We start from the raw sequence: 17,379 nt of genomic DNA, 5'->3' as shown, positions 1-17,379 counted from the left end.
AGAAAGGGCTTTTATATCTCCAGAGAGGGTTTCTCTAATATCTTCCATGCCTTTTTCGAGCCTGGCTAGAACATTCAGAATCGTCATTCTGAACTCTTGATCTGACACATTACCAATGTCTGGGTTGATTAGGTCCCTAGCCTTCGGTACAGTCTCTTGTTCTTTTGTTTGTGGTGATTTTTTCCACCTTGTCATTTTGTCCAGCTAAGAGGATATGAAGGATCAAATAAAATGCTAAAAGGGTGGCAACGACCCCAGAAAAATGCGCTGTAACCAAATCAGAAGAGACCCCAAATTGTGGGGAGAAGAAAGGGGATGAAAAGAGGTTCAGAAAAAAAAGAAAAAAATTTAAAAAATAAAGAAAAAATATAAAAAAGAAAGAAAAATATATATGTAGATAAACTAGTCAAAAAACGTTAAAAAAGAAAAGGGTAAAAGTTTTAAAAAATGTAGCCGAAGAAGAAAAAAGAAAAAAAGAAAAAAAAATTGAAAAAAGAAAAAAAAAATTGAATTAGCCTCAAGACTAAAGAATCATGGGGAGAAAGCCATGAGTTCCATGCTTTGCTTTCTCCTCCTCTGGAATTGCGCTGCTGTCTTAGGAATTGAACCTGCTTTCCTTGATAGATGAACTTCGTCCTGGCTGGATATTTTGTTGATCTTCTGGGGGAGGGGCCTGTTGTAATGACTCTCAAGTGTCTTTGCCCGAGGCGGGATTGCACCGCCCTTACCGGGGGCCGGACTAAGTAATCGGCTCGGGTTCGCTTTTGGGAGCTTCTGTTCCCTGAACGCTTTCCGTAGAGTTCCGGAGGACAGGAATAAAAATGGCGGCCTCCCAGTCTCCGGCCCGGAGGAGCCGAGAGCCTGGGGCCCCACTTCTCAGTGCGCCCCCAGAGGACAGCACCCAATCACTCCCGTATCCCCAGCCTCTAGCCGCGCTCCGAGCTCACCCAGCCCACGACCAGTTCAAGGTAACCCCGAGCTGAGAGTTCAGTCCTTGGCTCTGTCTCTGTAGCCGGCTTCTCTGTTCTAATACCTGCGAGCTCTGTGACACTCCGACACCCCCGATCCTTCTGTGACCCTGCGGAACCTGGGGCCACACTGACCACGCGTGGACTTCACACTGGTTTAGCCTCTGGAGCAATGTCCCTCAGTGGAACAGACTTTTAAAAGTCCTGATTTTGTGCTCCATTCCTCTGCCACTTGCCGGGAGCCGGCCCCTCCTCCCGCAATCTATTTTCCCGTCGTGTTAGATTCACTTCTCCGCCAGTCCTACCTTTCAGAAAGTGGTTGATTTTCTGTTTCTAGAGTTGCTGTTCTTCTTCTCTTCGATCTCCCATTGGATTTGTAGGTGTTTGCAATGTTTAGATAAGCTATCAAGCTGATCTCCTGCTACCTGATGTAGTCTCAGCCTGCTACTTCTCCGCCATCTTGACTCCTCCCCCCCAATATTGATGTTTTGTTTTTTTCATTTTTCTCTTTGGATTCTTTAGAAATATGTTAATTAATTCCCAAAGTGTTTGGAGATTTTCTTATCTTTATGCTCTTGATATCTAGCTTAAATGTATTATAGTCAGAAAATAAACTTTGTATGATTTCATTTCTTTTAAGTTTTATTTATGATATTGGATATATATATAGTCTGTCTTCATTAGTGTTCTGTGTGTGTTTGAAAAGAATATGTAGTCTGCTATTGTTTGCTGAAATAGTCTACAAATGTCAGTTGGATGGAGTAGTTGATAGTGTTGCTTAGTTGATTTATATCCTTGCTGATTTTCAGCTTGTTTTTGTTTTGTTTTTGTTTTTTTTTGTCAATTAATGTGAGAAGAATATTGAAGTCTCCAGTTATACACATGGATTTTTCTCTATTTTCTGTTCTGTTGGTCACATATTTTGAGTATGTGAATATGAATATTTTGAAACTGTGTTGTTAAATGCCACAGTTTTAGATTGTTATGTCCTCTTGGTAAATTGGCTCTCTTATTATATAATGTTTCTCTAGGTTTCTGGTAATTTTCTTAGCTCCAAAGTCTACTTCATCTGATGTAAAATAGTCACTCTAGATTTCTTTCCCAACTTTTTACTTTTAGCCTCTCTTATTATGTCTGAAATATTTTTTTTTGGTAGACTGCTATAAATGGGCTTTTTTTTTTTAATCTATTCTAATAATCTCTATTCCTTACATTTGCTAATTTAAAACATTTACACATAATGTAAGTTTTGATGTCTGGAGTTAGGTCTACCATTGTATTATTTGCTTTCTGTTTCTTCCCTCTGTTTTTAATTTCTACTGTTTCTCCTTTCTTCCCTTCTTTTGAATCATTTGGATATTTTTTAGTATTCAATTTTAATTTATTTATTTCATTTTTTACTGTATCTTCTTATATTGATTTTTTAGTAGTTGCTTTGTAGATTGAATGTACATACTTAACATCTCATAATCTACTTGGAATATTTTACCAAAGTAAAATATAGAAACTTTACCCCCATATATGAGTTCCATTACCGTCCCTCCTTTATGTTATAGTTTTCATGTATACTACATCATTTCTTGTGTCCTCTTTCAGTCCTAATATTTCAAATTTTCCTCTAATATCACTTTCCTTTCTTTCTAAAGATCTTCCTTTAGCAGTATGTTGGTTTTCCTGGCAGCGTACTTTATGCACTTTACCTCATCTGAGAATATCTTTATTTTACCTTTGTTCCAAAGTATATTTTCACTGGGTATAAAAATTTGGGGTTGACAGGATTTTTTTTCTTATAACCCTTTAAAAATGTCCCATTTCCTTATGAAATCTCTCATTTCTGATGATAAATCTGCCTTTTAAGTCATTGTTCACTTATAGTTGTGTATCATTTTCTTTGTCTCTTTTCAGTATTTTTTTAACTTTAGTTTTCAGAGTTTGATTGATGGTCTAAGCCCATATTTGGGGGCCTTTGTCCTGTTTGAGATTCAGCTAACTTCTTTAATCTATTGGAATGTGTGTTTTTTTTTTTTTTAAATTAAATCTGGGAAGTTTTTAGATACTATTCCTTCAACTATTTTTTCTGCACTATACTGTTTTTTTCTCCTTCTGGAACTCTAATGACAGAATGTTAGATATTTTAATATTGTCCTACACATCTCTGAGACTATTTTTTAAAATATTTTCACTTTATTGTCCAAATATCCCTTTACCTACCATCCAGTTCACTGATCTTTCTTCTTTTATCTCCATTTTGCTATTGGGACTATCAAGTGATTTTTTTTTTCCAAAAAATTTGTTACTGTATTTTTAGTTCTAAATTTCCTTTTGTTTCCTATCTACATCCTCTTTTTGCTGATAAGAATTAGCCTAGACTTTTTATCTTTCCATTCTTTTCAAGTGTTCATCTTTAGCTCTTGGGTGCTTTCCTAATAGCTGCTTAAAGCCTTTGTTTGATAGTTGCAACATCTGTGTCTTAGTAAACAACAACTTGCCATCTTTTGATTATCTTTTTCCTATAGAAGTTGAGATTTTCCTGGTTCTTCATATGCTAAGTAATTTTGGATTGTATCCTGTATATTATTTTATGAAACTCTTGGTCTTATTTAAATCCTATGGGGTATTTTGATATTTTTGGTTTAGTAGGCAACTTATCCAGTTGTATCAGGCTGTACTTTCTAAATAATTTCTGTGGTTTATGGTTCCAGTATCAGTTCAGTTGTCAAAGACTTTACAATGCTTTTTGGATCTGTGCCCTATAGTGGCCATTCTGGGACATGATTAATGATCTTATCCTTACTTCAGTTCTCAAAGCATGTGGTCAGATCCAAACATTGGGAAGTTTGGATATGAACCCAGGACTTCACAAGCAGCTTATACAGTTGATTTCCAGTTCTCCTCCCTTTCCATGATCTCCCTAGTACTTTCAGTTCCCTGGGACTTCCCTTGTCAGTTCTCTATCCAAAAATCTGGGACTTCCTTTGTTGTACTTTGCCAGATTTTTCCCACAGCTATGCTGCAAGAAGATGGGGAGAAATAACTTGATGAAAATTTGTACCATCCTCTTGGGGCCTCTGCTCCTCCGAGTGAATAAGAAGGTTCCCCTTTCTTGGAATTTTAGGTGCCTTTATGTTCTTGCTGTCAACATGATCTCAGCAGCTATGTTGGGACTGGGACACAAGAGAATCAAGGGGGAAAAATTATTTCTCCCTTCTTTGAGCATTTCCGGTTCCACGAGCCTAAACAAGAGGGTTCTTCCTAGAGTTTTTCTCTGCCCACTTCTAAATCTAGGCTGCCTTGAATCCATGCCAGGGGGTAGGATAAATTACTTCCTAAGTGATTCAGTGGTACTTTGAATTCTTATCATTTCTTCTTCCCCAGTCTTCCTGCTTGAGAATCTTCAAGTAACTCCTCCATGAATTCTCCCCAGGTTTTTTCTTTTAACTGCATTCAGTGTAACACAGAGGGTGGTTTATGTTCATTCTATCTTAACCAAATCTGATCTCAGGTGTGTGTGTGTGTGTGTGTGTGTGTGTGTGTGTGTGTGTATAACCTTTGTTTAAGTTAACAGATATTCTTAGAGATTATGAATTACTGTGACAGTGATGGACAGTTATACCAAAAATGTATGCATAAATATAGAAACTAGAGGATACAAGAGAGAAAATGAAGCTTTCTGGAAATAGTCTGAAAAAATACACACTGAAAAAATCATTTCTAATTAAAGTTTGAACACTTTATGTTTGAATTCAGGAATCTATTGGCATCTACTTCTGAGCAGGGTAGGGGAAGACTTATAGAATGAGAGAAATGTGAACTGATCTTTCAAGATTAGTAAGTTTTTCAGATGGAATGGATAACAGCATTCTAGACAGAGGGGTCAGCTTGAGAAAAGGCAGGTATAAATGTGTATGGCATGTGTGCATGTGTGTTACAGAGGAAGAGATGAAAGCAGGAAAGGAAAATCTGGTTCAGTTACCCACTTTTTGTGCCTTATTAGAAATTGCTGTAAAATCTTCCCACAAACATATTTGTGAAATGGTTAGAAACAGATTGGTATGAATTTGAAATGAAAGTTTAGAATTTTAAACATGTGCTTGATAACCAGTCCTAAACTTTGAACTGTTCTCTCCTGCCACTGACAGTAAGCCATCTGGATTTTGGTTAACATGAATTATATTTGCCATTCTTCCTTTTAATTACTGCGAATTACAGCTTATGGCAAAATAAACAAGTGCTTTTTTTTAAAATCTAATTTGTGTTATCAGCCATTGACTGACTTGTCAGATAAACTTTAAATTTTGAGATAAATATAGATTTGCAAATAATTCACAAGTAGTTCTGATTCATAAATATTTCAAAGATCCTGTTGTATACCCTTTACTCTGTTTTCACCAATGGTAACAGCATGCAAAACTGTAGTATAGTATCACAGCCAGAATATCAGCATTGGTAATAGACAAAATACAGAACACTTCCATCACCACTGTGCTCCCTCCTTACCTTTTATATACCCACCCTCCCCTCCCCTCTGCCCAACCCTAACCCCTCACAACCACACATATCTTTCCATTTTTATAAATTTGTTATTTCAAGAATGTTACATAAATGGAATCATACAGTATGTAATCTTTTGTATTTACTTTTTTCACTTTCCATAATTTCTTGAGAGATTCATCTAAGGTGTTGGATGTGTCAACAAATTGTCAAAACAAAAAACAAATTTATTTTTTATAGCTGAGTAGTATTTCATGACTTATTTTTTTCAGTTATATTTTGCCACTATTTGAAAAAGCAAAGTCTTATTACTTGAGTGTTTTTCCTCATTTATATATTTGGTTTGGAATTTAGACTGAAAGAAAAAGCCTTAGAAACTTCCCAGTTTACCTTTATAAGTTACATTTCAGTTAGTCAATCACGATGTGTTGACATTAGTTAAGTCTTATAGGAGAGAAAAATCTTATACACAAGGAGATTCTATTACTTCCCTACTTATATTTTCTAAGCTGTAAGTAAGATCGGAACACATGAGGGAGAAGACATCTTGGCCAGTATTCAGCTGTTCCAATACTGCACCCTCAAGCTGCTCTACGGGTGAAACAGGAAGGAGCCTGTTGCTGGCAGCACCCCGTAGTGGAAGAAGTGTGTTCATGCTGCAGACCAGCATTAGGATATTTTCTGTTTTCATTAGGCAATATGATTTTAGTTGTTCAACCAAAATTCCAGCCCCAGTGATGAGGGAAAGAATGGAGACTTCCAGTTTTTAAATCACAGTAAAGAAGTCTGGGACCAAATTCTGAATTATGTTAAATGCTCATCTAAGGAGCCTAGATTTTTATCCTAAGCAGAAATGAAGAAATCATTTCATTGAATTGAAGACAGATTTTTAATTAGCTATAGTAACTATAAGTAAATAATTATTGTCCAAAATATCATTTTAACTTTTAATATCACTGTCATTTTCATCTTAGTAAGTAACGCTGACTGTCTTAATTTTTTCATTTGGGGAGGAAAAAAGAGCATAGATCGATCAACAATAAATAACTATATTACTATCCTATAATTATCCAACTGTCATACTGTTTATTATTTTAGTTTAAGTAGACGCTTCAGAGAGAGGAAAAAAAGATGTTAGAGATTTTCAAATACTTAGGCAACATTGATGTTTGTCCCACTATACTTTAGCACAGGTTTTTTAATTGTCATTTTGCTGATGGCAAATATAAAATGAGAATTATTTATCAGACACTAATTTCTTTATTACCTACTGTAGATAACGTTTTTCATGCTGATCTAAAGAGGTTTATGTACTTTTTAACTATTTTTCACATAGTGATAATCTTTAGGTACTAATATAAAAGTTAATGAGTAAAAAAAAATCTGCCGAATAAACCAACCTGATAATCCAAGGCACTTACAGAAATACATGCTTAAATGTGAGCAAAGATTTTACTTGATTAGTGTTCTGGTTCTCAATTCAATTACCAAACTTAGGAGAAACCTAAATCAAGATTTTTTTGACTGGCATATTCAATGGGATTTGATTGGGATGCAGATTAACTACATGATATGATGTTTTAGCATGACTTTATAAGTATTCTGATCATAATTATGTATACTCTGCTGCTAGTTTTTTTAAAAGCAGGTTTTAACTTTTATATGGTCTTTATATAGCACATGTCTTAATAAACTATTATAATAAAATAAAATGTACCTGAATATACAAAACTGACTTTCTGCTTGCTAAAATAATATGCCTATTTACTCTGATCCTATTCTGTATAGAATACTGCAGTCAGCTCACTATAAATCTAGGTGGCAAAGGAGGACAACCGACAACTAAAAATGTTTACCACTACTATTAATCCTATGATTTACCAGTAGTTAGAATAATGAACAGAGTAAAAGAGAAAGTATAGTGCCCTAGGTGTTTACTCTGGACACAGTGAAGTTTAGTACAGTCTTCTCTCTAGTTAGCTGTGTGGTTGTCTGGTCACAGAAAAGGGCAGAGGAGGAAGTAGATTTTACAGCCTTTCAGACCCGAATTCAAATTCTACTTCCACCATTGAATAGCAGTGTCCTTGGACTCTTTAACCTCTTCAGGCCTCAAGTTTTTGGTTGTCTTTTTTTTTTAACTTATAAAATAAGTAGTTATAAAGGTTAAAGGAAATAAGTTTATAAAGCATCTAGCACAGTGCCTAAAATATAGAAACTTGTGCTTTGCAGAAGAAATTTTAAAAAGGAGTCCTGCTACCTAGAGGTAAAACTCTTCTCAAAAAAAAAAAAAAAAAAACCACTAAAAAACCAGGATGCGTATAATTCTAATATATGTATAAATCTAGGATTATATATAAATCTTCACTAATTTTGCTTCTCTATCATACCTTTGTGAGTTTGGTAAAACTACCTGCTTAATCTCTTTTAAAAAGTTCACTTTTCAAGGACACTTTACTTCTAAAAGGAAAAAAATCCAAATTAAATATAATCTAAAAGTTCCTCTTCAGATTTCTAGATGTTAAAAATGTTTGTACCACATGGATCTATTTTAATCCTTTGTTCTTTGATTTTAGCAGGAAAGGAAGGACAAGAAATCCTGGGGCCTGAAGCTCAGACAGATGAAGCGGGATGTGCAGGTACGTGCTCGTCATTTTCTTTCATACTGTAGCCTTTGAACAAGGTCTTTTGTGTCACTGGTTTTTGCATTTTTGAGTCGTGAATTTAGTCTGTTTCTTCCTCTTTTATCTTGACCTCCTTTGGTGTTTCAGTACCCAGGCATGTAGGGCACTATGGAAAGTTAGAAGTTTATATTCTTTAAATACAGTGTAAATTTGCAGATTCATCTAACAGCATATTTTCCATTCTATAAGGATGACAAGTACAATCCCCCCAAAAAGTGTTTAAATAATAATGTGAATTTATATCAGATTTTTTTACCCAAGCTGTAGGAATGCAGATTTAACTATTTTGAGTTTCATTATTAGTTACCAGGATCTGCGTTGAGTTGCCCACAAGAGAGAAAGCAGAAGGGAGAAGAATAAGCAAATATCATGAGTTATCTATAAACCAGATGAGAATCTTGAGTACTGATGAGCTGAGTGAACATGTCACAGGAAACAAGAGAATCAAAAATTTTTCTTCTAGTTTCTGTGATTTTGAAAAAGGCTAAGATGAAGTTAAATTATAATAAACAAGGAGTCTTGCTTCTTAGTTACTAAAAGTACATACTCCCTGAGACTTTAAGCTATTCCTCTATAATGGATTCAAATCAGATTTAAGAAGCAAAATTTAAGTGGAGGACTTAAATCAAGATCTTATGTTTGATAAGAGCAGGCACTTACTATTGTGTCACATAGGTCAGCTGGAGCTCTTAGAAAACTTCAGAGATGAATTCTAAGTCATTAAAACATTTTCTCAGAATACTGTACTTCAAAGTAGTATAATTGTATTTTATATCATATAAAATATATATCATGTATTTTATTTTATATCATAAGTTAGAAATTTCTATCATTTTAATCAAATTTTGTTTTTTCTTCTCTTTTTTGGTTTAAAACTTCTAGTTTTTTTTTCTTTTTTCTGCAGTGCATTTTAGGAATATTCCATAGAGCCCTATATATATCTTTCCTTATGTCAGATGAGTATATTTCATAGTATTATGTCAAATATAAATTTTCATCTATAATATAAACAAGCACACATATACTTGTCAATCAATTCTGTAAAATAGAGTAAATTTTCATTCTGTTATTAAAGATGCATTCCAAATTAATTAAATAATAATGGGATATGTGATGATTTATGGTACCTGCTGCCTAAGATTTTATATTCTGCCTTTAACTTGGTTGTGTGTAACATGCATGAATAATGTATTCAAATTGTTGTTATCAAATATTTGTCATGCTAACTTATACATTATATAAAATATTTAAGCTTGATATTTGTTATTAGGAAAAGTCTTAATGAACACAAAAGAATGCTATTTATTACTGTTTTATCTGATGTTAGATGATTTACATTACAGAAGATCATTTGCCCTTTTATGCAAATGCTATTAAAAAATTCACAATTCCAAGTGTCGTATTTTACCTTACGCTCTGCTCTTCACTACAAAAATAAACTCTTTCATTTAGTACTGGGTAGTATATAAATTCTCTTAACCACCTCCCAAAAAAAATTTGGAAGGTAAAGTAACCTTGTATTAACTTAAATTGTTGCTGAAATGTGAGGTCTCCCACCCAGTGGAAGATGATCCCTGCTGCATAATTTCCTAGGAACATGGGGAGTTGGGAGTAAGCAAACATTTTAATAAAGCCCTGATAAGTATAGTTTTAAGGGAAGAAGGATAGAAATTGAAAGGTTGAGGCTTTTGAACATTTAAACTTAAAAATTATGTTTTGCCTTTGCTTTTGTTACTTCCTTGACTTCTAGGAAATAATGTGCTGACAAAGTAAATAAATCCTTGTACAAAGGCCACCATCATTAGTTCAGAACTTTGTCAGAGCCTGTCTTCTGCTGCTTCCTTTCACAATTCATGAAGTTAAGAGAACTGTAGTCTCAGCTTGGTATGCAGAGAGTGAAAAATTCACCCAAAACGTCCTTTGTTCCTTCTGAGCATCCCTTTTTTGTTTATATAGTTAATAGTTTTATGAAGTTTGAAAATGGAACGTAAAGATAGGAAGAAGCCTAAGCACAGCTGAGCAGAAATATCATCAAATGGATTTCACATATGAGAGTGGCTCAGGTCATGATTCCAGTGAAAATAAAATATAGCTAAATCATTTTTAATTTTTCTATTAAATGTTTGTGTCTCTCTCCCCTTGCTCTAATTATAACCTATAATTCTATGCTTTCGCAAATGGTTATGGTCAAATAGGCCTACGGTCCAAAGTAATTTTATATTTGACAGCAAGTTCTGAGTTTTGTCATATCTAAAGAAAGCCTAATTATTATTATGTTTCTTTGTATTTGCTCCTCTCTCTACTACTTAAATATGTAAGCTTATCAGTCTTCAGACAAGAAATTTTGCTTTATAATTGACCTTTTTACAGTATGCACCTGCTGACACTTTACATGTAAAACTGCAGGATTTCTGGTCTCAGCTTGAAGTTGTTTGGGCTAGATGCAGTCTCATGAAGACAGTGTAGTTTAGTTGAAAAGAACCCAGAATTTGATACCACACCTAATAGCAAACCATCTAATCTAATAGTAATAATTTAATTCTCACAAATACCCTTAAGAGGTACTATTATTGTCCTCTAAACTTTATATTAAATAAACTGATTATGCATCATCTCACATATTTCTTAATGTACATTTAGAATTTTTCATCTTAAGTGTAAGTAGTTACAATAGAATTTCTGGCATATTAAAAATGACATTTTTGGTGGGTGCCTGGGTGGCTTGGTCAAGGGTCTGCCTTCGACTCAGGTCATGATCTCAGCATCCCGGGATTGAGTCCCACATGGAGCTTCCTATGCAGCAGGGAGGAGGCTGCTTCTCCCACTGCCTGCCACTCCCCCTGCTTATGCTCCCATGGGCACACAAGTGCATGCACAGTGTCTCTCTCTCTCAAGTAAATAAACAAAATCTTTAAAAATAAATAAATAAATAATAAAAATGACATTTTTAACATCACTCTTACATGTAAATCATAACAATTTAGTACCTGTTAATCATTCAATTTTTTAAATGTGAGTAAGCTCTTCATTATGAGTCAGAAATGTTATATCATAATCTTTACTCCTTGAACTCATATTTCTATTCTACATAATCAATAGAATTTGATGCTAGCAGAGAATATATTTCCCATTTGAAGGTATTTCTGATCAGCTATCTATTTCTTTATAAGTAAAGCATGTATATAAATTGAAATTTAGGTTTCTAAGGCTCTTAAGATTTGTTTAATTTATGGGTTGATTTATCATAATTATCAGTACTGTACAGTTGATCACAACATAAATATATTACAAATTTTAACAAATAATTATTACAAAAATTGTTACTGGAAATGAGATTGAAGGAGCTGAAGTATTCTTTTTTTTAAGATTTTATTTATTTATTTGACAGAGGGAGAGAGAGAGAGGAGGGAAAGGAGGCTCCCCATTGAGCAGAGAGCCCTATGCGGGACTTGATCCCAGGACCCTGAGACCATGACCTGAGCTGAAGGCAGAGGTTTAACCCACTGAGCCACCCAGGCACCCCAGGAGCTGAAGTGTTCTTTGATTAGTTCAGTTATCAGTAGTTTAATGTTACTTATTTATTTTTGTAAAAATTTTGTAAAATATTTATTTATTTGAGAGAGCGAGCATGGGATGGAGGGAGTCAGAGGGAGAAGCAGACTTCCCACTGAGCAGGGAACTCAATGTGGAACTCAATCCCAGGACCCTGAGATCATGACCCCAGCCAAAAGCAGCTGCTTACCTGACTCAGCCCCAATATTACTTATTTCTAGAGGAAAAAAGTTCAGCATTAATTCTGTTTGTGTTTTATTTAGCACTCAGATAACCTCATAAATAAAAAGGTGAAATACATTTTTTGTTGTTGTTTGTTTTAATTTATTTATTTATTTTCAGCGTAACAGTACTCATTGTTTTTGCACCACACCCAGTGCTCCATGCAATACGTGCCCTCTCTATTACCCTCCACCTGGTTCCCCAACCTCCCACCCCCCGCCCCTTCAAAACCCTCAGGTTCTTTTTCAGAGTCCATAGTCTCTCATGGTTCATCTCCCCTTCCAATTTCCCACAACTCCCTTCTCCTCTCCATCTCCCCATGTCCTCCATGTTCTTTGTTATGCTCCACAAATAAGTGAAACTATATGATACTTGACTCTCTCTGCTTGACTTATTTCACTCAGTATAATCTCTTCCAGTCCCGTCCATGTTGCTACAAAAGTTGGAATATTCATTCCGTCGTGTATATGGACCACATCTTCCTTATCCATTCGTCCATTGAAGGGCATCTTGGTTCTTTCCACAGTTTGGCGACCGTGGCCATTGCTGCTATGAACATTGGGGTACAGATGGCCCTTCTTTTCACTCCATCTGTATCTTTGGGGTAAATACCCAGCAGTGCAATTGCAGGGTCATAGGGAAGCTCTATTTTTAATTTCTTTTCTTTTTTTTTTTTTTTCTCTACATATACACTCATCTTTATGTATTCTTTTTTTTTTTCCCTTTTTATTAATTTTTTCAGCGTAACAGTATTCATTCTTTTTGCACAACACCCAGTGCTCCATGCAAAACGTGCCCTCCCCATCACCCACCACCTGTTCCCCCAACCTCCCACCCCTGACCCTTCAAAACCCTCAGGTTGTTTTTCAGAGTCCATAGTCTCTTATGGTTCGCCTCCCCTGGGGGTTGCTGGGGGGAGGTGGGATTGGGAGAGGGGGAGCGGGCTATTTTTAATTTCTTGAGGAATCTCCACACTGTACATTTTTGTGATAACTGATTTACTTTGGTTCTTTACACACCCTTAGAATGATGTGTGAAGAGTTATATATCAATTAAAATCTTTTTAGTGTTTTGTTAACTGACAATTTTATTAAATGCTCCTTGAATTCTGTCGAAAACAAAAATTCAGGGATGCCTAATGTGCTCAAGAATTTGTTTCCCAGTCATTAGAATCCTTCACTCCCTGATTTTCTGGTACATATACCAAAAAACTTTGCCCACACCTCTCAAAGTACTGATGCTACCTGTACTTGGCTTTTGTTATTTCTTCCCCTCACGTAGAGGCACCTTGATTAATATATTCCGAAATAGGGAAATTGAAATATTGTTGATTTCAGTACCTTTGCCAATACATTTTGTATAAAAATCCTTTTATCCTACCACAGGTGGTGATAATAATCTCACTAATGCCTTAGAGCTACAAACTTAGTTCATTCAGTTTCTGGAAATTTTGTACTTAGTTATCTAACTAGCAAAGCCAGGTATTACTGTTATACCAATCAACCTCATCAGACTTTCTGTCCAAAAAAAAGTTGTGTTTTCATTTTTCTAATTCAAATAATTTTTCCAGTACACAATTTGAGAGATTTTATAAAAAGGTCCTTTTTGGAAAAAAATATGAATTATAAGTAATGAGGAATATACAAAGTATATCTTTTAAGAATAGATTATATACTTAACTATAGAGAACAAACTGATGGTTACCAGAGGGAAGATGGGTGGAGATTTAATAGGTGAAGGGGGTTAAGGAGAGCACTTGTAAGGAGCACCAGGGGTTGCATGGAATTGTTGAATCACTATATTGTACACCTGAAACTAATATTATGCCATTTGTTAACTAGACAGGAATTAAAATTTCAAACTTAATAATTATCTTAAAAAATAGATTATTCAGTAGTGAGGTGAAGATTATTTATATCTGATACAAATTTTTTAGTTATAAAGATTTTTGTCTCCAAATGAGTAGTACCTTTAGAACCAGTCAATACATGGATAAGCATGTAACTTACTGAAGATGCAAGGTTCATGTATAAAATACAGACTATATAATTCTGCAAAATGTATACTATTTAAAAACTCATTATTCTAGCATCTAGCCTACACACACACATATATACACACTTACATACATACTTAATAGGATGTAGAAAAATATAAACTTTTTATAAGTGATGACTATAATAGAAATAATATAATTTGATAAAAATATTTGAAGCATCTTATAACCTATATATGGAATATATATAGAATATATATTCTAGATATATAATATATATGGAATCAATAATCACAAAATATAAATTTCACTTGTGAGTTTTATCTAGTGTAACTTTAAATTTTGAAGTTACATTGAAAAGACTCAGTGACACTGACTTGTACTGCTTTAGCTATTAAAAAATTCTGTTTTTCCAGCTAATGACAGATTGTAGGAATGATTTTTGAGAATATTCTTTGATTTACTCTGACCAGCTTCCTGAAGAGCAATAAAATTTTTAATAATAGTTAGGGATTGGAATAGATGAGGTCATTAAAGGAAAACTACTTTCACTTCCTCTGACCATATTATTATATAGCTGATTTCAGAGCTTCCTAACTAGAGCCAAAATATCCCCATTATAGAAAATTGCCATGCTTTACCCTGGATAGAAATCCATGTAAACAGAAAAAACTGAAAGGCCTGTCTTGACTAATCAATAAAGTTTTCCCAGGGTGCCTGGATGGCTTGGTCAGTTAAGCCTTTAGCTCAGGTCATGATCCTGAAGCCTTGGGATCTAGGGCCCCCACCCTCACTGCAGGCTGCCTGCTCCCCCAGGAGTCTGCTTCTCCCTCTCCCTGTGTCGCTCCCCTTGCTCCTTCTCTTTCTCTCTCTTTCTCTCTCTCAAGTAAATAAATAAATAAATCTTTTAAAAAAATAAAACTATGCTAAAGAAAGGGAGGGAGCGAGGAAGGAAGGAAGGAAGGAAGGAAGTTAGTTATTTAGTTTTCCCCAATCAGTATTTTGAATTTTTTTCCTTTGGCAGCCTGAAGGGTTTTACACTCCAAGGCAATGCACAGGATTAATGTACTGGGATATGACTTTTTCTCTTCTTCCTTTTTTTTTAAGATTTTATTTATTTATTTGAGAGAAAGAGCAGGAATCCCAAGAGGGGCTTGATCCCAGGACACTGAGATCATGACCTGAGCAGAAGGCAGACACTTAACCAACTGAACCACCCAGGCATCCCTCTTCTTCCTTTTTAAAAAGATTTATTTATTTATCTATCTATCTATCTATCTTTCTCTCTATTTATTTAAGAGAGAGCTAGAGACAGCACCAGCATCAGTGGAGGTGGGGTGAGGGAAGAAGAAGGAGAGGGAGAGGAGCAAGCAGACTGCCAGCCGAGCACAGAGCCTGATACAGGGCTCAGTCTCACATCTCTGACATCATGACCTGAGCCGAAATCAAGAGTCAGATACATAACCCACTGAGCCACCCAGGCACTCCTTCTCTTCTTCCTTTTAAGGAAGTCTTAGAAAGTCTGGAAAGGGGAGAGTAGAGAGAACCTTCCAGATTCTAAGAAAGAATATACATGGAATTTGAGGATTTGGAAATAGACTCCCTTAATACCCACAGTACCAGCTTACCTCTTTAAGAGTCTTCACTTCCCCCTGGATCCAGTAACCCAGTGCTAAATAATTGATAGCTATTGGCTATATTAGAAAGGAGGGGGAAATAATGGTGGGTCACCATTATTATTATGTCATTGGCTTTAAGGTTTTAAACAGCAGCTGACCTGAGGAGTTTACTTACTACCACTGTGTGGGAGATTTAGCAAGATTGTTTCAATAACTAGCACACAAAAACGTGCCCACACCTCAGCATTTTAATTTGGCCCAATTTTAGTCTGCTGGGAAATGCTGTTTTACAAATTTAGAAGTGACAGTTCAGCGTGAAGTGTATAAAGAAGTCAGCCACGAGACAGCCATACAACCCATTACAGTTACCAGCATCATGGAGTAGACACTGTCTTCTGGAGCCAGTGGAGGAAATGAAGGGAAACCATGGCGCAGCAATACTGCTTTAGAAACTCAGAGCACTCTGGGTTTCCTTCTCAAAGTGATAATATTCCATTATCTCTTGAAACTTTCTAACCGAAAGAAAAAATGCCTCTGCCCCAGCCCACTGTTAAACATTTACTGAAGCAGAAATAAAGGAAAAGTAGCCTTGTTTATTATATATGAATACTAGACGGGATAAGCAGTTTTATGGATTTGATACTCCTGACTCTTAGTAGTTATTTTTCCAACTATAGATAACTATTAACACTGTTGTCTAGGAAATCACATACCTGCACTGAACTTCAAAGTGTTTTAAACTGAGCATGATTCAGATTTAAGCTACAACTCTAAGTAAATATCCGATAGGTTCCTAGGAGGGACTAAGGTTTGATAACTAAGGTTTTCTCCCTTTTTTCCTTGCTTTATCCTTGATTGAGAAATTAAGAATTCAGTCGACTATATTACCTTATCAGTCACAAAGACTAGAAGTACGCTCTAAAGTTTAAGAGAGATATTGTGAAAAATTCAAGACTTTTGAAAAGCTTTCTTAAAGACTCCTTAATAATAGACAACAGAATGAGTAAATTTTGTTTTTAAGTTTTGGTAAATATTTCCTACAAATTCAAGAACAATAGTGTGTTCTCTTAAGATAAGTAATTTCTTACTTAGAAAAGCTTCATAACAACTTGGCAGTGAAACTGCTTTATATAAAGTATGCATTTCTTTTAGTAAAAGATGATGAATGTGACTCAGATGCAGAAAATGAACAAAACCATGATCCTAATGTTGAAGAGTTCCTGCAACAACAAGACACTGCTGTCATTTACCCCGAGGCACCTGAAGAGGACCAGAGGCAGGGCACCCCAGAAGCCAGTGGTCATGATGACAATGGTAAGTAGAGCTTCACAGTTGTTTTTGTTTTCATCTTTACAGGATTATCATTTCCATAGTTGTACAACAGGAACCTACTCTACTCTAGGGAACATTTCTGATATCTAACATTTATGGCAGATGCCCATAGAAAATAATCTCTTAGGGGGATAGGAGAAGAATAAATGAAACAAGATGGGATTGGGAGGGAGACAAACTATAAATGACTCTTAATCTCACAGAACAAACTGGGGGTTGCTGGGGGGAGCTGGGGTTGGGAGAGGGGGAGGGGGTTATGGACATTGGGGAGGGTATGTGCTATGGTGAGTGCTGTGAAGTGTGTAAACCTGGTGATTCACAGACCTGTACTCCTGGGGATAAAAATACATTATATGTTTATAAAAAAAAAATTGGAAGGGGAGGCGAACCATAAGAGACTATGGACTCTGAAAAACAACCTGAGGGTTTTGAAGGGTCGGGGGTGGGAGTTTGGGGGAACAGGTGGTGGGTAATAGGGAGGGCACGTATTGCATGGAGCACTGGGTGTTGTGCAAAAA

The 17,379-nt window shown here is 35.5% G+C and overlaps 1 protein-coding gene across 4 annotated transcripts in view; it reads left to right on the top strand.

Moving 5' to 3' along the window:
• The window catches only part of ZEB1 (zinc finger E-box binding homeobox 1), a 197,214-nt gene that overhangs the window by 151,827 nt on the left and 28,008 nt on the right, over nt 1-17,379 (top strand). Inside the window, exons 3-4 of one of the 4 annotated variants that reach the window (XM_046011951.1) lie at nt 8,036-8,095; nt 16,706-16,843. In XM_046011951.1, the coding sequence (XP_045867907.1) occupies nt 8,036-8,095; nt 16,706-16,843 (198 nt within the window). Of the gene's footprint in view, nt 1-8,032; nt 8,096-16,681; nt 16,844-17,379 lie in introns of all 4 variants that reach the window. The other 3 variants (XM_046011949.1, XM_046011950.1, XM_046011948.1) reach the window with 3 other exon arrangements.

The sequence above is a fragment of the Meles meles genome, chromosome 7, assembly GCF_922984935.1.
Source record: "Meles meles chromosome 7, mMelMel3.1 paternal haplotype, whole genome shotgun sequence".
Taxonomy (NCBI): Eukaryota; Metazoa; Chordata; class Mammalia; order Carnivora; family Mustelidae; genus Meles; species Meles meles.
Note: the sequence above shows the minus strand (reverse complement) of the source record. Positions and strands in the feature narration are given on the sequence as shown.